Source organism: Xyrauchen texanus, chromosome 19, assembly GCF_025860055.1.
Source record: "Xyrauchen texanus isolate HMW12.3.18 chromosome 19, RBS_HiC_50CHRs, whole genome shotgun sequence".
NCBI classification, from domain to species: domain Eukaryota; kingdom Metazoa; phylum Chordata; class Actinopteri; order Cypriniformes; family Catostomidae; genus Xyrauchen; species Xyrauchen texanus.
Genome location: NC_068294.1, coordinates 38,498,995 through 38,523,781, shown reverse-complemented (window position 1 = coordinate 38,523,781; position 24,787 = coordinate 38,498,995). Strand labels below are relative to the sequence as shown.

Here is a 24,787-nt window from a genome sequence, read left to right as displayed (position 1 = left end):
AACTGCTTGAGGTGACAGATCTATGTTTTCCGTGTTTAAGATATCCCAGTCTTTCTCTATGAGCAAGTGTTCAGCTGTGTACTGAATGAAATGGTAAACAGGATTATTCTTTCTGTCTAAAAACATGAAAATAAACCAACATCAATAAATATTTTTCACAAATCCACGTTTGGTGTATTGTGATTAAGTCATTTGAGCTTTTGGTGTGAGTGTGTGTGTGTGTCTGCGTGCACACATGTAGCATTTAAAGACCATATTGTGATGGAGAAACAAAATACAAGCAATTCAACATTTAAATCTCAATTTGACCCCAGTGTTTAAACTTCTTCAAATACTCTCTTTGCGATCCAAATACTCTTTTCAACAAGCTACCATTATACTGTACAGTATATGCATAACAGAAAGAAGGTCATACTTAAGTTAAAGAAACACAAGCTAACATTAGTATAAAAGTAGAGTTTCTCACTCTCAATCTCATTATATACGTAAAACCCCTAAACAAATCGAGTATATACTGTGAGACACACATACAAACACACACACAAACACAGAGAGGAAAATATTCATGCTCAGAGGTTCTTTCATAGCTCAGTAAATTTAATGAAGCTCTCAGTTGTTTCATTTAAGGATCAACTTTGTCTCAGATGTTTAACCTAAAATAAAATCAAAGAAATAAAAAAATAAATGAATGAGAAATAAATATAAATAAGACAATTGTGGACATAGAGTAAGAGTATAAAGCTATTAAATTAACACCAGAGTATTTCAGGAGAATTTGACTGGAAACGTTTGAGTTCACATTCAAATCTCTGACATTTGATTGCAGACTTTGGTAGTTTTTGCAGTCTGATACATTGTTGAGATCTCTGAATCTCTAGAGGGGCCTTTTCCCAATTGAATCTCATTACAATCTGGGAGAAACAACTGAGATATTAAAAGAGATTTCTTTTGGAATTTTACTTTCCTACAGGCATGTGTTCAAAAATAACTTGCGACCGGAAGTTTCTCCTTCAAATACGCATTCACTCCATTCTCCCACAGAGCACTGTTTGTTCTGCGCTTTCTGTTTGACATTGTTCTGCTGTCTTATATGTCAGTCACAAGCAATCAAGCATTCACGTCTCAGCTATTCATTTATCTCTCATTTCCTAAATCTCATCATCATCTCCTCGTACGCTGTCATTCTCTCTCCAGATGGTTCTGTTTGCATGGATGTGTGTTGGCGTGGTTGTGACGTGCATCATCATTCGTGTGTCAAGCTTGAGAGAGTATAGTTGTGTGTATTTGTGTGTAAGGGAAAGAAATAGAAAGAATGAGTACATTTTCAGTCTGCACAATTATTTCCAGACCTTTCGTTTTTAGGGCAAGTTTGATCAAGTTTGAACCTCTAATATGCTTGGGACAAACAAGGCAATATTAAAGAAATAAGTTCACTGAATAAGATGTTATCATATGGATCATTTTAAGGCATACAGTACAGAATTGAAATCAGAGTCTACAGTGTTCAATGTAGAAGAAATGCTTAGTGGAGATGAATTAGGTCAAGTACGCAAATGCAAACGTGAATGCTTGCTTACATTGTGCAAGCACACAGTCCCGTTAAAGATACTTCTATCAGGAAGACTTGCAGACTTGAGTGAGATTTAAGATGACATTTATTTGATGAATATAAAACAGAAAAGTAATGCCTCTCTTTGGCGTATGGCGGTCCGAAGAAGTTGTACTCGGAACCGTCATATCCTGCTGGAGATAGGAGGCAGGGGCAAGGAGCCTACCCCCGTGCAGGACGGGACTCAACTGGTGATGGTGGGGTGGTGGAGGTTGCTGTGTTAGCACATTGAACAAGCAATGTGATAGATTGTGAGCAGACAAATAAAGCAACGGCTTACATGTGATTGGCTGGGAATTACCCATCTAATGGTGTAAAGAATATTCCAGGACTGGAATATTCCAGTTCTGGAATATGGTGAGATTTGAGGATAATGGGTTCCTGGTATCTTCACGTTTAATTCTTCTCAAGTCTTTTGCAGTTAATTTGCGCCTTTTCTTCTCCATGTGTTTCCTGCGCCCCAGTTGACTATTCGCAACAAAATGTTTGATTGTCCGGTGGTCACGCCACAATAGTTTAGCTATTTCAAGAGTGTTGCATCCGTCTGAAAGGCATTTTACAATATTTGACTTTTCAGTGTCAGTTAAATCTCTTTTTTGGCCCATTTTACCTGAGGTAATGAAGCTGCCTAATAATTATGCACACCTTGATATAAGGTGTTAGTCACATTCACCACACCCTCACTCATTACACAAATACAAACCACCTGAAAATGATTGAATCCAATAAGCATTTAAGTTTATCTGGTTTGGAGTAGGAAAATGTGCATGGAAATAATGATAAGATCAGAATATTCACTTGCCTAATAATTGGGCATGCAGTGTAAAGAAATATGACAATTGACTGTGTATAGTAATAAGAAAATGTTTAAAAAAATTAGTGTACACTAGTAAGTGTGCATCCGATGGTGTGTGCATTTCTGGCCTTAATCTATTAGGGAACAGCACCCTTTAATTAAGTATGACAAATGACTAGTGAGTGTGCAAAAAATGTAGCGTACAGTAATTAGTGTGCACCAGATGGAGTGTGTATTTCAGGTCTTAACATTAGGCAACCCTGTCGGTCTCCCTACACTCTTAAACTGCTTAAATATTTGTATGTATCTGGATATTTTCCTATATACTTTAAATACAACGATTCTATACTTAATATAATCCCATACTTAAATGAATAGTGTTATATTTTCCTATTGTTAATAGTTCAATTACGTCATTAATAATGCTTCATGGGATTGCATTTCATTCCTTCATTAAAGATGTTAAGTACACAGTCTTGTACCTTTGTCATTCAATCAATAGTTTGCAAAGTTTGTAATATTGTGATTCACCTCGGAGCTGGCTGGATTGATTCATGGCTTGGAACAATTTTATAAACTACTTGATGAAATACCTATGAAAATATGAATGGGAACAATCCATCTGAAACTGTGTGACAAAGAGGGCAGGCACTGTTGAAATCTATGAAGTTTAAGAGGATTGGTTAAAAAAAGGGATTTCTGAGCAAGTTATTACATTCTGATCAAATTTTCTTATTATATGAAATAATGTGGATTGTTAGGAATAGGGTAAATTCTGTAAACTATAAATATGGATGAAGAGGAATCATAACAGTCACATGGACCATAGAGCAATGCTCCATGATCATACAGAGTGTGATATATATATATATATATATATATATATATAGGGAGGGGGCTGGCGTGAATGAGTTCGGGGTGATTAAGCGACTGCGTCACCAGCAGCGTGGGGGTCTGCACCCATTTTCTCTGCCATCCCCACCAAACTTCTGTTCAGCTCTATAAATATGCCCTGCCAGAAGGCACCCAGTGAGACAGACAGAATGTGTTTAAGTGTGTATGTGTTTGTGTGTAAGTTTGCATAAAGGTATCTGAAAATAACTGTTTGAAAGATGTTGCTCATGTATGTTAATTCAACAGCTGTAGTGGTATTTTTAGACATGCATGCTATCTTTGCTTGTTTTCAGTGATATCAGTAGGCTGTCACTTATACTTCATTCATCATTCTCTCCAAACCATTGCTAATCTGTGCTATGCATGAAGCTCAGAGTGATTAAATCTATTCTCTCTTTTTCAGTCCAACACTATTTTTGACTTGCAAGTTTGTTGAGGCTTTGGTTTAGATAATCCCTCTGGCTCAAGAAACTTGGCATACACTACACACACACACACACACACACACACACACACACACACACACACACACACACATGCGCTTGCGTGTGTGTCTTATTTCCTGTATGTCAATGAGTAAGAGAACATTCTGAGGTGTTCAGTCTCACTCCCGCTGATTTCTTCAACACTCCTGATGGGGCCTTCTCCCTCAGTCTCCATTCATACTTTTCTCGCAGCACCTGGTCTTCCCACCTATAACTTTTCTGTCACTGTCTGTTAGCGAGTTATATTTATATGGCTAGTCTAGCATGGTAAGTGAACTCTGGTCAGGTCTGTGGGATACTCACAGGGATCCTTTGCCTGTTACAGGCAGCATTAGAGTGAAGGATGATCGTTTATTACACTTTATTGCCACCTATTGGATGAGGTAAATATGTTTGCTTTCACAAAATTGGATTGGTGGCCTGGCTTGAACAAAATCGAGGTTACAGTGAGGCATTTGCAATGTATGTGAATGGGGCAAATCTTTGGAGGCAGAAATGTGAAGCTTATAATTGTATAAAAGCACTTACATGCATTCTTTGTTATATTTTAGCTGTAAACTCAACGCTTTCAGTCTTTTCAGGGGTTACTCCTTTTTCACTGTACATCTTCACAGTAGTCTGTGGCTCAGTTGGTAGAGCAGATCGGCTACCAATCGCAGAGTTGGTGGTTCAATTCCCGGCCCACATGACTCCACATGCCGAATTGTCCTTGGACACGACACTGAACCCCAAGTTGCTCCCAATGGCAGGCTAGCGCCTTGCATGGCAGCTCTGTCGCCATTGGTGTGTGAATGTGAGTGTGGATCTCCCTCTTCTAGGGAGAAAATGTACTACAAGGATTTAAATGCGGAAATGCAGCTCATATTTTGGTTGAAGGAATTGCATTGTATCTTCCATATAAATATATGTGAAAAAAGAAGAAAGTTTAGTTACCATCTAGTTAACTTTTTTACTGTCTTTACAGGGTCACGATATGAGTTAAAAAAGGTTTGTAAGCAATTTTACCACAGGCTTCCATTGGGGTTTGATTTTACAAACTGAGGAACAAGTCCAAAATATTTTCTGTTGCAATCACAGATGCTGTTGGAAATGTTTGCAACCTTTTCTTTCTGAAATGTCTGGTTTTTAAAAAAAATAAAAGACATCTTCAAAGTAACATGTGAAAAAAATACAACTTTATTTATTGAAACTAACAGCAGTTTGTGTTTAGTTTTGAGGTGACAAGTGTTGAGGTGTGTTTAAATACACATTATAATAAAAGTTTAGGGTAAATAATTTATAGTACTTCACACTATTTTTCAGTCAGACCACAAGCAGCTTCAACAGGCCCTTTTGGGATATGAACGTTTCTCTTTGGAAATATGTCAGAAATTAAATAAATAAATAAATATATGATACAACAAACTGAGGAATGTAAGTCTGACCAAATATTTCCAAAGTTCAGATTCTTTATCTTCCATTAAGATACTGCACCTGTGTGTGTGTGTGTGTGTGTGTGTGTGTGTGTGTGTGTGTGTGTGTGTGTGTGAGAGAGAGAGAGAGAGAGGCAGAGAGAGCAAATGGTATGTGGGGGTGTTTAAGGCCAAAGAATAAAAGCTAGGGAGAAAAACAAGAAAAGGAACAAAAACTATAAATTATAATTAACACAAATTTAAAACAAGAGAGAGGAAAGGAAGAGAAGAATCAGTCTTAGAGTCCAATTTACACAAATGATATTTGCACTTACACAGAATTGATTTGCCCCCCCCCCCGTCCATCAACTACTAAAAAATTGACATTTAGGAGTTTATATCCCGAATTCTATCCAATTTCTAACTCTCTGATAAATGAGGGACACATCGATACATACCTTCTCTTCGATCTCTTTGATTTGTCTTCTTTGCATGTCAATCTTGCCTTCAAGCTCTCTGATTCTCTACGAACCAAATTATAAAGAATTAAATTAATCACAAATGAGTCCATCTAGATAAAGCATTATACATTTAAAAGCAAAAAAAACAAAAAACGTTTTTGCGCATTGAAAATTACCAATACAAATAATATAATTTAAAAACTAGTCTTATTATTTTTACAGCATCCTTTATGTACATTATACTGTTGTGGTATTATTGTACAATGATGGAATCACTTGGTAATACCATAGTATTACCAAGTGATTCCATCATTGTACAATAATAATGGTAATATTAAATATTAAATGGTAATCATTCATTGCCATGGTAGATATCAAAGTACCATAGTACTATGATATCTACCATGGCATTGAATGATTACCATTTTATTTATACTTAAAGAAATATCATAGTACCATCCACACCCTGACCTGCTGTGCAGATTGGAGGAGCTCCATGCGCTGTTGTAAGATTAGCGTGTCGGCATGGCGAGACTGCCGGAGGATCTGTCTGCGCACCGCGTCTATTGACTCTGCCAGTTTTGCTCGCTGTCTGTCACTCAAACTCTCCCCCAGACAACTGTCTGAATCCTGCTGCAGGGCAGTGTACAATGTCGCTTCCAGCTCTTGTACCCTCTAAAGATGACAGGAAAAAGTACACAATGTTTTAACAAGACAAACATAACTTTTAATGAGTTTGGCAGAAATCTTTTTTTTTTTTTTTGGAAAGATAATGAAACTATTAGAATATAATTTAATATTATCATATTACAATTTCAATTTATCAAATGCATGTTGGATAAAATGTTGATTTCGGCCTGTCCTATCTCACTGGTATCGTCATTCTCTATTGTATGTACATTATTTTGACATTGTTTTTTTTACAATTATATTCAATTCATTAATAAGGCTTTATTTTTTTATTTATTGCCAACTCCATTTGTCACGATCAACCATTCAAATCTGCTACCAAGTTATTGTAAAAAAAAAAAAAAAAAAAGAAAGTTATCAGTATAAAAAAATAATTTTTGGTTCCAAATATTTGAGTTAGCCCCAAATGAATGATATCTTAATTTGAGCTAAATCTGCACCTTTGTATCCCATTCTACATTTTTTTTTAAGATAATATTTACCTATGATTTCATTAAAGGGATAGTTCACCCAATCACACTCATGCCATCCCAGATGTGTATTACTATTTTCTTCTGCAGAACACAAACATATATTTTTAGAAGAGTATATCAGCTCTGTAGGTCCATACAATCCTTATTTACTATACATCTTCACTTTCACTTTCACATACTTGAAAGTGAAAGTGGAGATTTACAGAAAAAAAGGACTTACATATCGATCTGTTTCACCCCCACACCTATTACATCACTTCAGAAAATATAGATTTAACCACTGGAGATGTATGGATTGCTTTTTTTTTACATTTACATTTATGCATTTGGCAGACACTTTTATCCAAAGTGACTTACAGTGCATTTATTACATGGACAATCCCCCCGGAGCAATCTGGAGTTAAGTGCCTTGCTCAAGGACACAATGGTGGTGACTGTGGGGATTGAACCAGCAACCTTCTGATTAACACTTATGTGCTTTAGCCTACTATACCACCACCACTCATATTTGTGCTGCCTTTATGTGCTTTTTGGATCTTCAAAGTTCTGGCCACCATTCACTTGAATTGTATGGGCAAAGAGAGCTGAAATATTCTTCTAAAAATCAACATTTGTGTTCAGCAGTTCATCTGGGATGGCATGAGGGTGAGCAATTATGAGAATTTAAATTTTGGGGGGAACTATCCCTTTAATATGTTTATTTAGCATTTATTACTAGAAAATAAAGGAATCCCAAAAAATATTTTGGCAACAGGGTTGAAAACACATATGCAAATATATGATCTCTAAAAATAAAACAGCTCATATAATATTTACATTAGTTCAGCCATGTGGTTCGCAAACAATATTTCTGGTCAGACACTTCCTTTCAAAGATGCTTGTTGAAAAAGAAAAAAAAAAGTGACTTTCAAGCCTCATTTTGTGCCTCATATATTGAAAGTGGCAACTATAATTGAACTTTTACAGTCTCATGGTCGTACCAGTTGGGCATGATCAAGAGCTTGCTTCCTGTAGTCTAGTTCCTCTTCCAGGAAACCTTTCTGTTTACTGAACAGCTCCTGTTGATGATCACATCAGTACATACAATTGATACATTTTTAATTAAGAGTAATTAAGCTTAATCTTTCAGCATACCAGCTTTGAGAACAGACAGTATGACACATTCATCTCAGACGGCATGAATGGATGTTTTTACCTTCTCATTCTCCAGGTCGATCATCTTCTGGGTCAGTGCAGCTTCAGTGCTGTCTATCTGCTTCAACCACTTACAACAAAAAGAGAGAAATGGTTTTGCCCCAATATTTTAAATACCTGATGCATTTTTCTTACTTTCAGAGGAATTTTCACACCAAATGTTTAAACCTAATGCAAAGCCTAACTTTCTAGATATTGGTCCAATATAATTAAATGTACGATTTGGTAAGCAAAGTGGAGGATTAAAGACAACACCTTTTCACACAAAGACAGCACAGTCCCTGCTTGAATTACTGTGACCTGTTCCTCATTCCGCAAGTTCTGCCAGTGAGAAATTAAACATTATATTAAACTCTCATTTGTGAAAAACTACAACAATGCATGCACATATCATGGCATAAACACATACACTTCTTACCCCGTTATCCCCAAGAATGTCAAGCTTTTTCATGAGGTCAGGAATGATGACATCCTAAAGCAAACACGCATCCAAATGCCATGACAATACATCCTAATAACTGCTTCTCTGTGTCAATATGTATAGTAGCCTGTTTGAATCAAACCTAAAGGGACAGTTCACCCAGAAACTTAAATTCTGTCATCATTTACTCACCCTCATGTCTTTCCAAACCTATAAGACTTGCTTGGTTCCATGGAAGACAAAAGGAGATGTTAGGCAGAATGTTAGCCCCAGTCAACATTAACTTCCATTGTATATTTTTTCCATAGAAATGAAAGTGCATGGAGATGCAGTCATTCTGCATAACATATCATTTTTTTATTCCACAGAAGCATGAAAGAGTAAAAAAAATGACAGAATGTAAATTTTTAGGCAAACTATCCTTTTAATAGCAAATCAGTACTGTAGTATTACTATAATAGGTAAAATACTTTCAAATCCAGACATGAAGCTTGAGTAATCACCCATACATTAATAAAAAAGCGAGGTACAGCAGTGTACAAATGATCACGTATTTACCTTCACACCTTCCTGTTGGCAGTGTAGCTGTAGGCTACTGTTGTTTTCAGAGGCAGAGATTTGCAGGTTAAAGGCAGGAGAACGGCGCTCCCTCTCCTATTGGTCAAAAGAAGAAAGTTCGCAAAATGTACAAAGAAAATAACCGCAGTATGGATCATTTATTTCTGATACAATTTTGCATTCTTTTGCAATAGTTTTGTGTTCCCTTGTTATAGCTTTATCCAACCCTTATGAAAATTAACCCTAATTTTACTACAGTAACCATAGTTCTATACAGTAGTTACTGTAGTAAAATCATGGTAAATTGTGTGGTTACTATTGTTTTACTACAAATACCATAGTTTGACTATCGTTACTGTAGTAAAAACCATGGTACATTTTGTAGTTACCATTGTTTTATGAGCAGTGTGCACATTCTATAAAACATCTTTTGTGTAAGAAAGAAAACCATACAGGTTTAGCGGCATGAGGGTGTGTAAATGATGACAACATTTTCATTATTCCTTGTACAGGTTTGAGTAAAATGCTTAAAGGAATTGCATATGTATAATCAGATGTTTCAAATGAGTTCTAAATCAAATGCTTTGTTTCATTACTCTAATAAAATAGGATGCTTGGACACAGTGTACTACTGCACACAGTGTATATATGGATAGTTGCAGTTATAAATTGGTTTCTATAATGAGAGATACATTTTCACAATCCAACAAATAAATACACATGAAATGGATGCATACAACATTTGGCAAGCACAAATAGTACATTTGTTCTCTATGGTGCTGTAAACAAAGGTTTAAAAATTGCATACATCACACTCACTACACACACACACACACACACACAATATGCAGGAAGTGGAGTAAAAAAAAAAATTTTTTAAAAGATGGTGAGGAGTTGAAATCAAATACATTTTATTCCATGGAAACTTACGTTTATCAAAACAATTAATATATAATACAGTTATTAAATCAAATATACAATATAAAACAAACATACATTAAAAATGACATAACATAAACATTAACAAAAAAAACTCAAGGCAGTGCAAGGTTTGTGAATGTAAGGGGTAAAATTAATTTATGTATGCAGCTGATGTAGACACGAGCCAGGTTTGGACCCCCCTGTTTGTTGCTGTGGGAACAAGACTGATTCTCTTACTTCCAGTTCTAGAATGCGGAATTCAAGAAGTTCATTCTGATCCAGGGAGTCACGAACCTCCGAGTGTAATTGCATTTCACTCTGCTCCAACGATACTATCTACCACACATACACATAGGAACAAACCAAAAAGAACGGTAAAAATGTGCACTTCAGTATGGGTGTAGGCTATAGAGGAAACTAAGGACAAAAGCATTACCTTTTCTCTGAGCTCCTGGTTCACCTGCAGGAGATTCAGCTTTTCCTCCACCCATTTTGAGTCCTGTATAAACCCACATACACACCACTATAAATTACACTACAAGCACTTATCAACCTATTCATCACTATATACTAATCACACACTCTTTATTACTCATATAAACACGTACTTCCAGAACAAATACCAAATAATCAATTGCATCTGAAACATTGAACTGACCATGAACAAAGCACATTAACACACACATCAAAATAAAATGAGGAAATGCAGATGGAGAAATTAAAGAGGTTTATTAGGGCACATGCAGCAATTCCATTTCTATATTATACTTGGAAAACACCAACAATGAGAGACAAGAGAACAGACAAGAAACACATGCAAAAGCAAGCTGAGCAATGAGAAACATGCATCGTGAACCGACCAATCAAAAAGCCCCAAACAGAATGGCTATGTTTGGAATAGCATACTAACATACTACATTTGCTAAAACATGCAATACAAAAACAGATCACGTGGTTTGGAAAACTGAATGTCATAAGGCAATGCAGTTCACTTGACTTTCCATTTCCACTGTAACAAATGAACCGTAAATAATATCAATATCATTTTACAACAAAATCAGATTAAACATGCTAAATATTTATCTCTGAGATGATACTATAAACCAACTGGTAAACTGAACAACAATTTAACAGCATACTACCATTTGAAATGTTTTTTGTTGCATAATGCATTCTGTTTTACATATAGTATAGTAGACAGTACATGCTGCATTGTATTCAGTAAGCTATTATTCCATTCTGATCATAGCCCATGGGAATGAAAGAGTGCATATATTTGTTATGCAATGGCACAAAAATTGAACCTTTACACTGTAATTAAGTGTTTTATTGATTCAAATGAAAGGTATGTAAGTTAACATATAAGAAAATTGCATTGGTAACAAGGCAATTAATTCACACTAACGGTGTGGTCTAATAGAGAGCAACAGTGTCCGTCCACTTTCACAGCCTCGTGGGTTCCGAAAGGATTTTCCCCACTAATTTTCTCCAATTGGGATATCATAAAACCCTTAATAAAAGAGTTTTAAGCCATGAACCAAACCAACCAGCTCTGGAGTGTATCACATCATTACAGCATTTTACTTAAAGCAAAAAATTATTTGAGATTATTTTGTATTTTGAGTATTTGTACATAATGTCTTTTATGAGGGATTGAACTACAATCTCACGAAGCATTGCTAATAATTTAAGTGAATTAAAAATGATAGAAAAATATAAAACTACTGATTTAAAGTTGTTGTTTATATGTAAAGAAACAACACATTTTAAGTTATTTGCAAACTTTTCACATATATGCAAATATACGAGTAGTTTGAGGGTGTAGAAGACATGGCATGGTCGGTGCTAGGCTCGTATGGCGGATCTTCTTTCTTTGCTGGATCATGGGTAGTGTAGTTCTTCACAAGGAATTCTGCTATTTGACAAAAAAAATTCAAAATGAAGTTGAAATAATGCAGACTGATGGCTTCAACTAAAGCATATACCATCGATTAACAACCTCGGAGCTCACGATAAGTCTGTTTTTAAATGTTTATAAATTATCACTAAAAATCAATCTGCCAATGGAGTAAATGAATGGCATTTTCACTTTGTAACCAGACTGTTGCACTCTATTATCCATTATCTATAATTGCGCTGAACCAGAACAAATGTTGATAATGTTGTACAGCCTGTTTCCCTTATATATAGCTTAATATGCAGAGACAATTATAAGTAAGCCATTCATATATTCATTTTCTCAAAAACTGTAAACACTGTCTCTGTTACTGTCTCTGTGACGCTAAAGAAATTCCTGTGTTTGTTTTGAGTGACCCGCTTATACCCGCCCAGACAACATTACTCAACAGATGGTGTGAGTTGGGGGCGGGACTATCTGACTGTTTGAAAAACAGCAGAAAAGGGGTATATATATGAAAAACTGTTTTACATTGTTTATTTTAGAAATGACATAATTCAGCTTTAACACTGACTATAATTGAAAGTTTGTTTATCTTGCAGGAGAATGTGCATGCATGGATTGGCCAGATGGTCACATGAATTGGTCGGCATATACTTTGTGTATCGCCAGCACACAAGCATGGCTGTCAGAAAGACAAGAAGCAAAGCCAATGCGAGTGGAGTCAGGGGCGTATCCTCCCCGCTCTCTTTCTCATTTACCTGCCCCTTCTCTGCCAAGCTCCGCTCCAGGTCGGCAATCCGTGCCTGACAGCCAGTCAGCTCCGTCTGCAGCTGCTCCCGTGTCTGACGGACAGAGCATACAGCCAATCAAAGAGCCAGCCAAGGGCATAAGTCCTTATAGTCTAAACACACAGTGTTTTTGCCATATTTTCAATTTCAAATCAATTTCAAATTTACATTTAGAAATAAGTGAAATTTTGGTTTTTGAGGCAGGAAGTTTCGGCCATGCTTGCTAGACTGCTGCTTTGATCGGAATATCTGAATAAAATTCCAGAGTGGGAAAAGGAGATTCTGAAAAGGGCTTGAGAATTGCTTGTAAGTGTTGAGAATTTTATTGTGAAAACATTGTGGTGGTTAGATACAGATGTGGGAAGTCAAACATGTTTGCAAGAGAAGAATCTTTCAGAATGTCCAGTGTTGGTGAGGTTAAGCATGCGTCTGTGGGCTTGGCATCATGGGCCCTCACCCTGCAGTGTCTTTCAGGGTCCAGGGGCCCCATGGTCTCCTGCAGAAGGGCGTATGCTCGCTGCAGCGCTTGGTACTCTCGCGTTAGCTGACGAAAACGCAACTCTGCCTCCTCCCGGGAAAAGCCCTGCAAATAACAAATGGAATCCAATACATCATACTTTTTCATTACAATTCTGACCTAGTAAGTAGGAGTGCAAATAAAAGGTGAACAATTTAATTCACACTTTAAAACAATAGTTCACCCCAAAATTAAAATGATGTTTCTGTGGAAGGGACAGGACTAAAAAAATGATCGACCAATCATTGCATTCAGTCTGAATGTAATGATAGGATGTCCTTCCTGTCTGTCAATTTCTATTTGCATACCACCATGCAACTTTTTGAAGCTTTGGAGACACCACTGAAGCGTGGGCGGGCTCTATGCTTTCAAAGCTAGCTTGCTCACTGCTAGCATCTCTGGATTACACACCCTAGCTTTAACAAAGGGCTGACAAGCTCCACAAAGGATATAAAAAGCACAATACAAGCATTTAATATGTCTCATTCTCTATATAGTTAGTCTTCAGAAGCACAGTAAATAGTCTTCAAAATGTCTTTGTTTTGTGTTTCATAGAAGAAACCAAAGGAGGCGTAAATGACAAAAGAATAGTAATTTTTTAAGTACTGATTATTAAAAAAGGTGTCCATTGTTAAGTGTAGTTCCCCTTCTTGAGGAGGTCATCCTCCTTGTGATAAGCATTCCTTCCAGGAAATTTGTAAAGTGTCCATGACTATAATGAACTAACAATAAAACAAAGCATTAAAATGGTCATGTCATGATGAATCACATTTTCCTTATTATCTTGACATATAGGAGGTCATTGTACTATACAAACATACTGTAAGTTTCAGAACTCAATACTTCCTCTCCAGTCTGAAAACAGCATTTATTTTTTCTACTATGCAAAAACAACTCGTTTTGAAATGGGCTACATTGTGAGCTCACAATGTATAATTTGAACAGCCCCGCCTCCACAACATATTAATCGTAGCTGTAAACTGATAGAGCGTCTGATATACTCAAACTCTGAAGGTGTTACTCTTATGTAAAGGGTAAGGATGGGCAAGGAGCTGGTGAGAACCGGCTTAGCAGTCAGCAAAACGCTTAAATGACATAAATCATCTTAGATCAACTTAAACACACAGACACACACATAGTGGCCACGTGTCTCTCTCGCTATCAAATTGTTTATTAAAAATATTGCCCTATCCCTGTGCTTGTTGTTGCATAATCAGTCCGAAGAATATGTTTCTATTATTTGGTAGAATTCGTTATTTGTTTTGAAGACATTATTCGTGCCTTTCCGAATAAGGTATTTGGCTTCGTGCACATCACTACTATATTATGACTGTTTTTTGTGGAAACACCTTTTGTAACATTATAAGTGATCCCCAAGAGAAATAATAAATGACAGTGGCATGAAAAAGTATGTGAACCCTTTGGAATTAGCTGTTTTTCTGCATTAATTGGTCATAAACTATAATCTCATCTTCAAAGTTACAAGTATAGACAAACATTTACAATATTTCATGTCTTCATTGAACACATTCCATTAAATATTCACACTGCTGTGAAAAAAGTGAATTCTTTGACATAATAACTGGTCGATCCTCCTGTGGCAGCCATAACATCAACCAGGTGTTTCCAGTAGCTGCGGATTAGACCTGCACAACACTCAGAAGGAATTTTGGACCATTCTGCAACCATAGTCTTAGGATGTCTGAAGTGAACGGCTCTCTTGAGGTCATTCCACACTATCTCTATTGGGTTAAGGTCTGGGCTCTAACTGGGCCACTCCAATAGGTGGATTTTCTTTTTTTGAAGCCATTCTGTAGTGGATTAACTTTAAACACATCCACCCTGACATTATCCTCTAGGATATCTTGAGAACCTTGGGAATTCTTTTTTCTCTTGATGATGGCAAGCATTCCGGGCCCCAAAGCAGCCCTAGATCATAATGCTTCCTCCACCGTACTTCACCGTTGGGATGATGTTTTCATGTTGGTATGTGGTGCCCTTTTTACACCATACGTAGCGCTGTGTGTTCTTCCCAAACAATTCAAACTTAGTTTCATCAGTCAACAAAACATTTCCCCTGTTGCATTGTGGAGTGTCAAGGTGATCTTTGGCAAACTTCAGGAGTGCAGCAATGTTTTTGTTGGAAAGCAGTGGCTTCCTTCGTGGTGTCCTGCCATGGACACCATACCTGTTTAATGTTTTATGTATAGTAGACTCATGAACTGAGATGTAAACCAGTTACAACGATTCCTTCAAGTCTTTAGCTGTCACTTTAGGGTTATTTTTTACCTCACTGAGCATTCTGCGGTGTACCCTTTGAGTCATTTTGTCTGGACGGCCACTTCTAGGGAGAGTAGCCATAGTACCAATTCATCTCCATTTATAGAACTGTGGACAGATGAATATCTAAGCTCTTCAGATAACTTTGTAATCCTATCCAGATTTATACAAAGCAACAATTCTTGATCGTAGGTCTTCTGAGATCTCTTTTTTGCGAGGCATGGTCCACCTCAAGTGTGTTATTAGTTCAAACAGATTGTGTTTAATTATTGTAACTTATATGTAGATCATACCAGATTTTAAGACAAATGTATATATAAATGCAGTTAATTCCAAAGGGTTCACAAAACATTTCTTGCCACTCTAAGTAAAAAAACTAAAAGCATGACATGACCCGTTTAAGTAAATGTCACTAATCTAAAATAAAATAAAAGTTGTTCCTTATTTTTAAATGAGCAAAGTATATTTGAAGAAGGACAACAAATTCAAGAGTACTAGAACACACTGTTATGGGAACTGTCTTCACAGTGTGCTAAATGACTCACTCACAATCCTGTTCCTCATTAAGTATCACTCGATATGAGTAAACAACATCCAGATGGGGAGCCACTTATAACTCAAGAACGGCTGAGATTCCCCATCATGTTCCCTTAAGCACAACACTTAACTTCAATTGACCAAATAACAAGCCAAATGTCAAATTAATGCATTAAATTAAACATTTCAAAAAATCGATTTACACTCTCCCTGTAAAGCGAATAATTTCATTCATTTGGCATTTATTGCCAAAAACTGTTTGAGAAATACACAGTAGGAATTTAAGAGTGTTAATGATGATGATGATGATTTATATACAGTAAAAAGTATATATAATATGATTTATATATATTTTTTTAAATTAGAGTAGAACGGAAAATTCATAGAAAGCACAAGAGATGTTGACTTAATAATGGTTAAGAGTAGCAAATAAGGCCAAGAGTGTAACTGGGGCATTTGATTTGGATGCAGTTGAGGCTCTTTTGAGTTAATAGTATTGACAGTGTTTTAGTTAGTGTTAAATGTTATTTAAGAAATAATTACGCACATCTTCAAGATCCTCTTCTGGTGTGGCAGGGGTGTGATCTGTGCGGTCTGTGTTATATGATGTCAAAGATGATGTCTCAGAATCAACCGATTCCTCATCAAATCCAAAATATGTCTCCACAACATGCCTCTGAAAGACAGAAAACCATAAGTTCAGAATAAAGCACATGAAAAAATACCTGTAATACCTTCTGAGAATCACAAATGGAAATATTTAGCATATTGTCAAAGTTGTTCTCTTCCATACAATGAAAGTGGATGAGGATCAACAACAACTGTGGTCACCACTCAATTACATGTTTGACTGCCCTTTGCGCACTCTATGAGTGCTGTATGATTAGCACTAACCATCGTGTTTGTAGGTCATCTCCTGACAGCCAGAGAAATACAGACACACCAGAGCACACAGACACAGGAACATGGAGAGATACAGCACCAGCAGGAAATATTCTGTCATACTGCACGTGTGCTTGTGTCCATAGATGATCCTCAGTCCAGTGTCATGGTCTGGGGTTTGTCCTTGTAAAAATCCCCCCAAAATCTCAAAAAACTGTTAAGAAGAGCTCCAAAATAATTTCTTCAATTAGCATCTTCATCGTGTTCTCCAGTGTCCACAGTAAACAAGGGTTCAAACTAAAGAACTATGTGTACGTTATGGTCTTTTTAATGGTAATGTATGATATTTCTCTAGAGCACAAGTTTATAGTGAAGTTCACAGACTCCTCCCCTTAGCAACAGTTCTGGAGAACGCACAACTAAACCCCACCTCACAGCACTAGAGAACACACACGCACACCTAGATATCTAAATGAGGACAGAGCATAGACTTCTACTGTTTTTATAAAAAGCTAATTACATTTCTTACAGATGAACCACTTTTTTTTTTTGTTGCCATTTTTTAAATTAAAAAGCATTATTTAATATCATTTATTTTTACATATGAGGACATCCACACATGTTCCCAAAAGGGAGATTTTGTCAGATTTACCTAACTTCTGTACAAACTGATGGTAAATGGAAGAAGAATTCTCATATTCCAGCATATTCATGTATTGCTTTCTCCATATTGTGACTTATAAAATTTTAGGTCTGTGTTTTAAAAATACAATAGTTTTTTTATGTTTTGATGACTGATGGTAACCTTTTGGCCAAGTAACAATTTAAAAACAAAAAAAAATGAAAAGAAACAAAAGAATCTGTTCAAATGACATTAAGCTTGAGAATGAATGATAAACAAAACAAAAAAATGAGGGAAATTAAAGAACTTGGCTTGACTCAGAGGTCTCGAGAGGCCAATTACAGCACCTGAGTAACCAGCACACACACTTCTCAAAGGAGACAGTTGCTTAGTGACAAGACAGTGAGTGTGTGTCCATAAAGATGACGTAAGCCAAGCAAAACTTCCTTAAAACATGCTCTTAAGACTGAAAAGCGAGAGATGGTGAAACAAGAGACGGTGTGATTTTACTTAGCTCACCTTGGGCAGTTTGATGTTTTTCCGCCTGTTCTTTTTGTTGATCATCAGTCTGTCTCGCTCCTGAAAACACAAGCACACATCACATCAAACCATTGAGCTCTTACACAACACAGAACACACTCACACACACACACCACGCATTCATTGTTGAGTAAACCATTTAAAGTCACACTGAGGTCCCACAGACACCCTATACCCCTAAATCTAACCCTAACCTTACCTTACAAAAAATGACCATGGTTTCACTACAGTAACCATAGTCTCACCATGGTATTTTGTCATAAAATCATAGTAAACCACAAAATTAAATATGGTTACTATATTAACACCATATTACTGTAGTAACACTATGGTTAATTGCATTAAAACTATGCCCAAAAAGCATGCTTACAACAATATTACTAAAGTAAATGCATGGTTCATTTTACACGCATCAAACTTATACACAAATATATAAATACAAAAATCAACCTTTATATTCATTTTATGAATAGGATAGGAAAAAGTGGACAAAGGGGGGATCGAACCCGAGATGTCCGCTTGATAAAAACTCATCCACAACATCTTTACATACTACGCTATTAAAGTGACACTTAGGGGCGCAGTTTGAATGTAATTTCAGTGTTTAGCCCAGACTATTGGAGTGCAAATAGCCCCGCTGTGTGGCAGGTGCTATTTACACCTGATGCAAATAGTCACTCCGTTCTTTTTCTTTATTTAGTACCAATGCAATACCACATTGTCTGGACACATGGTAGCATCATGGTATTTTGGTATCCCATGTAAAATGTAAATACTAGGGTTTTTGAATATTATGGTGTATAAAAAGATATTACCACTACTGAAAAATGGTACCACCCCAGTATTTTTTTTTGTAAACAAAAGATTTATGGTAAAATGTTTAATATAAAAAGGTTTAATATACAAAATTGAATAAAACTCAAAATAAAATCTATGTTGCTCCACAATTACAAATTTAAAAGTTAAATACTTTTTTACAATTAAGGTTTTATTTGTTTTGGCTGCATCAAATGGAATAACGGCATGTGGCATCATGGCGCACATGAACAGGCGTGATTAATTTCTAATTAGGCCTCTTCTTAATGAAGTAAACAAACAAATGAACAATGACAGTGCTGATTAAACAAACACAAATAATTACCTATTAGAGAATAATTACACACAAACACACACTGACAGACACAAACACAAGTTTTAGAAGACTGAATAAAAAGATGGCTATATATTTAGACAACATGACAAAAGAATTAACTACTTATTTTCAGTTTTTTTTCTCTGTGCACAATTCATTAGCGAGCGTTATTGAAAAGAATAAAATCTTAATGTACCGGTACTTCATTTATCCACACTTGAATTTTTTTTTAATGTTAAATGTTTAACCAAAGCCGCATGAGCAGGTAAAAATAATATTAACCAATAATATCACAGCCTATATCTACAAGCCAATCAAATCCTGAGGAATAAAATCAAGTCCCGCTCTACATTATTACCAACTGAATATTACTGTTTGTTTAACTCTGACGAGGGCTTTCTTACATTGCCGATATCAACACAGTAGGTGTGAAGTCACGGAAACGAACCTGCGTGAGCTCCTCAATAACGCCGCACTGCTCACTGATTTGGAGGCGGAGATACTCCACTTCCTGTTGCTCGTGGGCATGACTGAGGTCCGTTAGAGAGCTGTGCCTCTTCAGCACATCCTGCTGGCAGTTCTGCTGAGATTTCTCCTTCTAACAGCAACACAAAGTGTTTTAAATTTTTAGTGTCTGTTTGTTGTTTGCTGTGCAGTACATGTTTAATGGCATGTTACATTACATTATTTCCCTCTTGTTTCACTTGGAAATGCAGCTCATTACAGAAGTAAGTTGTGCAAGCAGTTTCATATGGTCTCCCACCATTTCGGCGTTCTCTCTGCTGAGCGTCTTCAGTTTGTCCTCCATGCGCTGTAGAGTCTGCTGAAGTTCATCAGTCTTTTTATGCAACCGTTTATTCTTCTCCATAAGTGGCTTCATCTCTCCGTCTGTCTCTCGCACACGTTTAAGCTAAAACAGAGAGAGACCGATCTACATTCAAGCTGGTTGCTTTAACTTAAACAAAGCCCTTTGTTCAGGTTCCTATTGGGATTTCTACCATGGGTATTTTCCTATTAATTTCAACATTACACAATAAGACTCTTACGGTTACCAATAAGATCGGAAAACCTATATCACCACTTGACATTTAATTTAAATGTTTAGGCAGCAAGAAAACATAACACTTATTATATCCACAATATCCAATAGTATTCTAGGATTAAAAGGATTAAAATATCCTGCTGGATAAAGTGAATCTCATTCTGGATATTTTGAATATTAATTTAAGTGTGTGTACATGGCCTAAGTTCATGTGTGTGTTTATGCACCAGTTCATTCCTCTCATCTGAGAGTAATGTATTTCTGTCTTCTAGTTTTCTGATGACTGCCTGCAGCTCCGCGATCTTCAGCTGAAATCTGCGCACATCCCTCTCATCCATTTCCTATAAACACATGGATAAACTTGATTGAGTGTGGTACTGTAATACATTAGCGTTTGTTTGCATGTCGTGCAGGAAAAGGTCTCTGACATGTTTGTCATGCTCTAATAAAAGCTAATGTTCCTGAATGATATAAAAGCTTTTAGTTAGCTGTTCCTGATCAAATGTGGACATAACTTACCTGGTTGATGACAGAGTCAGTGTTCTCCCCAAGGGAAGGCGCAACTTCTCTCTTTGGACTCCAGTGATGTCGCTCCGATTCCTCTCTCTGCAGCAACAGCCGCTTTGTCTGTCCCGCCTGCACGCTGAGCTCTTTTTCCAGTGACTGCACCATACGATCTCTGCCCTTCAACTCCTCCATCTGACACAAACATGCTTCAGACTAAACATGATTTTGTGGGACATTTGACCAACCTGTAACATTCTAAAAGTGGGCTATTATGTAGAAATGATTTAATTTCATGCTGTTCTATATTTAAAAAGTATAGCTGCATCAGAATTTTCAGAATATCCATCCTAAATAGTATGCAAGGTTAAAATAAGTGTGTCCCAAGGTGTCCCAAAACCCAAAATTATGTCAGTTCAGTTTGAGGAATGCTAGGCCGAAGCTGGCACAGCAGTTTTCAAATGTATGAACCTACAAATAATAATGAATTGAATGTAATACATTTAGGTAGATGCTAACACAGTACAGTACACGGCAAAGGGGTTTGTGATATTATTATATACGTGTTATTTACTCTACCTTAAAACTCACTCAAAAGTACAGTATGTTTTGTCTGCAGTATTGGGTGTAATCCGATTACAAAGTACATTAGTTACTGTAATCTAATTACTTTGTCAAAAGTAGTGTAAAAAGATAATTACAGATAATATACTGTTTACTATTTTGATAAAGAAAATAGTTAAGTAAACTGATTACAATTTGTATTGAAGTAATTGTAAATGTGTAATGGATTACTTTTAATTAACTTACCTAACACTGATTTATTGTATTTTTAGTGCATAGTATGAGAATTGGGACATGGCACAGTGGTGTGTGGTGGACTTGTTTGGGGTTTTTGTCCTTGTAAATTCATTTTCCATTTCCATTTTATTTATCCATCTTACCAGTCTCCTGATTTCTCTCTCACTCTCTCGTTTGATTCTCTGAATCTCTTCCTGGTGAGATTGATGGGCAGCTCTGAGATCAGCAGCTTTGGCCCTGTCTGCCTGCATGGCATTGGCCAGTGCCTCTTCAGCCTGTCGCCGTGATATCTTCGTCTCCTGCAGCTCCTGTGTGAGCCTGAGTTTCTCTGCCTCATAGCTCCTGCGGGCCTCCTCTCGCGCCTCCTCTTTCAGCGCGTTCCGTAGTTCGCTGCTGGCTCCGTCCCGTAACACACATACCAGTGCCTGCAGTCGAGCCAGTTCGGTCTCTCTGAGGCGTGCCGCCCGGGCCAGCTCGGCCTCGTGCTGCCGGGACAGACTCTCTCGCGCACCCGCCACCTCCCTCTGCTTTTCCTCATGGAGTTTGACGCGGAGTTCAGTAAGAGAGACCGAGTGCTTGTGGTTTTCTGTCTCACGCTGTGCCCGCAACTCTTGCAAGCGTTCTCGCAATTTACCCACCTAGGTAGAGACAAAGAGTGTACATTGATCTATTTAATTAAACGAGTCCAAAAAGAAACAGCAACAACCAATAACGCCCTAACCACTACACCTTACACTACACTCAAATCTTTCTTTAAACTGCCCAAGTATTCAAACTACTCAAAGAATATTTCAGCTTTATTCTTCAAATCTTTTTAAAATACCAAAATAGTTGCTATATTAGCAACACACGGCATATATACAATTTAAACTTCAAATATCTCTTCACACTGCATAAATCTTCAAACTTCACGAGAAATGTTTAAACATCAAATTTCAAACCTTTCTTTTATCTCTCAAATCTCTTCAAAATACACAATGAATATATAACATTCAATCTTCAAATCTCTGTTCAAACTGCCCAAATATTAAAACTGCATGAGGCCTATATAACCATCAAGAGTTCAAGATCATTTGTCTTGACAAACCTTTTTTTTCTAGTTCTCCCTGATGTTTCCAGGTTTTCCATGACTGTGGAAACTAGAGGACGGCCAATAGTGGATTTTGCCGAAACCAACATCTAGGGTGGTGAAAAGGGTGTAAATAGATATATATATACTATTTATTGCATTATCTTTCAAGACTATATTTCTCTGTGCAGTCAGCGCCTCTTCTATGAGTTGCGTGAATATCCCGATCTAAGGGGGAGAGATTGAAACTGTGCCCAGCTAATGCACACTCTATCGTGGGGATGCTGGTCCCTCGAGTGTGCACACTTGCTGAAGCTAGATTATAACGTGATGGCTCGTGACTTAATGAATCATAATATATGTGTCACTGTGCATTTCTTATCGTGAAGAAAATTAGCAATACACAGCTTTATTAATAAGAAAGAGTTAAAGATGGATTGAACTGAACAATAAGGTGAGAGTGGGTAGTCTTCGCCTCATTAATACACTGCAACAAAATACGCTTTTAATTTGTTTGTTTTTTGCTTGTTTTCCAATAAAAATATCTAAAACTCCTTTAAAACAACATATATTCACTTTAGCAGCTATATACTGAAGAAGAAAAAAAATGTTATCTGAAAATGTTGAATATAATATTAAAAATACAAATATTTAAAAATGTCAAAACATCCTTAAAAAGTAGGCATTTACCTGAGAAACAGCATATATGATATTTAGACTTGCCTTTAGAGAATAGATCTTGAATATATGTATATTTTGTATTTACAGCGACAAAAGAAATGCATATTTAGCATTTCTAAATATCTTATATGTTGTTTCTTAAGTAAATGAATCTTGTTCTAAGGATTTTTAGACAATTTTATAAGGAAAACAAGACAAAACACTTGATAACAATAGTATTTTTTGCAGTGAATTTTTCTACTGAATTAAAGAGATACTCATTTAGTTATTTAGAGATATTTTTAAAAGATGATTTTGTCTATTTTTAGCAAGCATGTTTAATACATCCTTTTAAGTCGAGGCACAAGCAGAATAGTCCGTTAAGAGCTAATGATTAATTGTTGCAATAATCGGCCGAATAGTCGAATAATTGTTAGATTAGTCGATAATCAAAATAATCATTAGTTGCAGCCCTAATTTAGAACACTGATTAACTAATCAAATTAAACAAATATGCATTGAATTTATGATAAAAAAATATTGATGAATATTGTCAATATTGTTTTACTGTATAACCAAGTTGCTCTAACAGTAGACTACTCCAGCGGTGGTAACAGGGGAATAAAAAAAATACAAAATAAATAAAATAAAATAGCACAACTATCAGCATTTCTTTTTGCAGATAATCTCTAGTTCCAAAAAGCAACTATTGGCACAGACTAATCAGTAAAACCAATATATTGGTCTACCTCAAGTGGAAACCCTGTAAATCATGTGCATATAATATACAAATATAACACAATTTGCTAATATTTTCATATTTTATCAATATCTGGTTACCTCCAGGTGTAATAGAGAAAGTAAGTGAGTGAGAGAGAGAGAGAGAGAGAGAGAGAGAGAGAGAGAGAGGAGGATGAGGTGGAATGAAATGTGACTATGCAATGCATTCAATTAGCTCTTTGGTTCTTTGTAGTTCCACTGTTTCTACTATTTATTGTTACCATGTCCAAAACAAAGTTTACGTCATTTGAATATCTGAACTAATTTCCACAAGCTAATTCTTCTGGGATCATATTACAAAAACTTTCTGTAATCATTTACTCACCCTCTTGTTCTTTCAAAAACCTTTTGACATTTATTCTTTTGTGAAACACAAAAGCAGATGTTAGGCAGAATGTTATCCTCAGGCACCATTCACTCACTTTAGTGGTATCTTTTTTCCAGACAATGAAATTAAATGGTAATTGAGGCTGTCATTCTCATTTTGGTGTTCCATGGAAGAAACAAAATCATACAGGTTTGACACAACATGAGTTTTTTGGTGAACTATCCCATTAAATATAGTAAATAAGTTGGCATTACCTTGCCTCTCTCCTGCTGCAATTCATTCTGCACGTCACTCAATCGGCTCTTCAGCTCTTCATTGGCTGTCTGCAGAGTCTCCATTTCCTGTTTCCCTCTGCTCTTTTTGGGAGGTGGGGCTGAGGTCGCAGCCATCCTCCTGCGTTGGATGATTTACCAGTCAAATCCACACTTCCACAGTCAAATCTCAAACTAAACTTTCTTTGAGACTGGAAATAGACCACACCGCCACCATCATCTTGCTCTTCTTCAGCTGCC

General features: G+C 36.5%; 1 protein-coding gene across 5 annotated transcripts in view; it reads right to left on the bottom strand.

Annotated features, from left to right (window-relative positions):
* LOC127660006 (janus kinase and microtubule-interacting protein 1-like) overlaps positions 1–24,787 on the bottom strand; it is a 25,892-nt gene extending 1,105 nt beyond the window's left edge. Inside the window, exons 1-20 of one of the 5 annotated variants that reach the window (XM_052150040.1) lie at positions 24,530–24,787; positions 21,582–22,076; positions 20,653–20,832; positions 20,361–20,474; positions 19,855–20,001; positions 19,540–19,689; positions 17,939–17,998; positions 16,463–16,591; positions 13,039–13,164; positions 12,552–12,635; positions 10,330–10,392; positions 10,131–10,229; positions 8,973–9,068; positions 8,412–8,465; positions 8,249–8,314; positions 7,995–8,063; positions 7,780–7,857; positions 6,108–6,311; positions 5,634–5,699; positions 4,984–5,380 (exon numbers count right to left, since the gene is read on the bottom strand). In XM_052150040.1, the coding sequence (XP_052006000.1) occupies positions 5,234–5,380; positions 5,634–5,699; positions 6,108–6,311; positions 7,780–7,857; positions 7,995–8,063; positions 8,249–8,314; positions 8,412–8,465; positions 8,973–9,068; positions 10,131–10,229; positions 10,330–10,392; positions 12,552–12,635; positions 13,039–13,164; positions 16,463–16,591; positions 17,939–17,998; positions 19,540–19,689; positions 19,855–20,001; positions 20,361–20,474; positions 20,653–20,832; positions 21,582–22,076; positions 24,530–24,664 (2,562 nt within the window). In that variant the 5' untranslated portion in view covers positions 24,665–24,787 and the 3' untranslated portion in view covers positions 4,984–5,233. Of the gene's footprint in view, positions 1–4,983; positions 5,700–6,107; positions 6,312–7,615; positions 7,677–7,779; positions 7,858–7,994; positions 8,064–8,248; positions 8,315–8,411; positions 8,466–8,972; positions 9,069–10,130; positions 10,230–10,329; positions 10,393–12,551; positions 12,636–13,038; positions 13,165–16,462; positions 16,592–17,938; positions 17,999–19,539; positions 19,690–19,854; positions 20,002–20,360; positions 20,475–20,652; positions 20,833–21,581; positions 22,077–24,529 lie in introns of those variants that run through there. The other 4 variants (XM_052150042.1, XM_052150043.1, XM_052150041.1 and 1 more) reach the window with 4 other exon arrangements.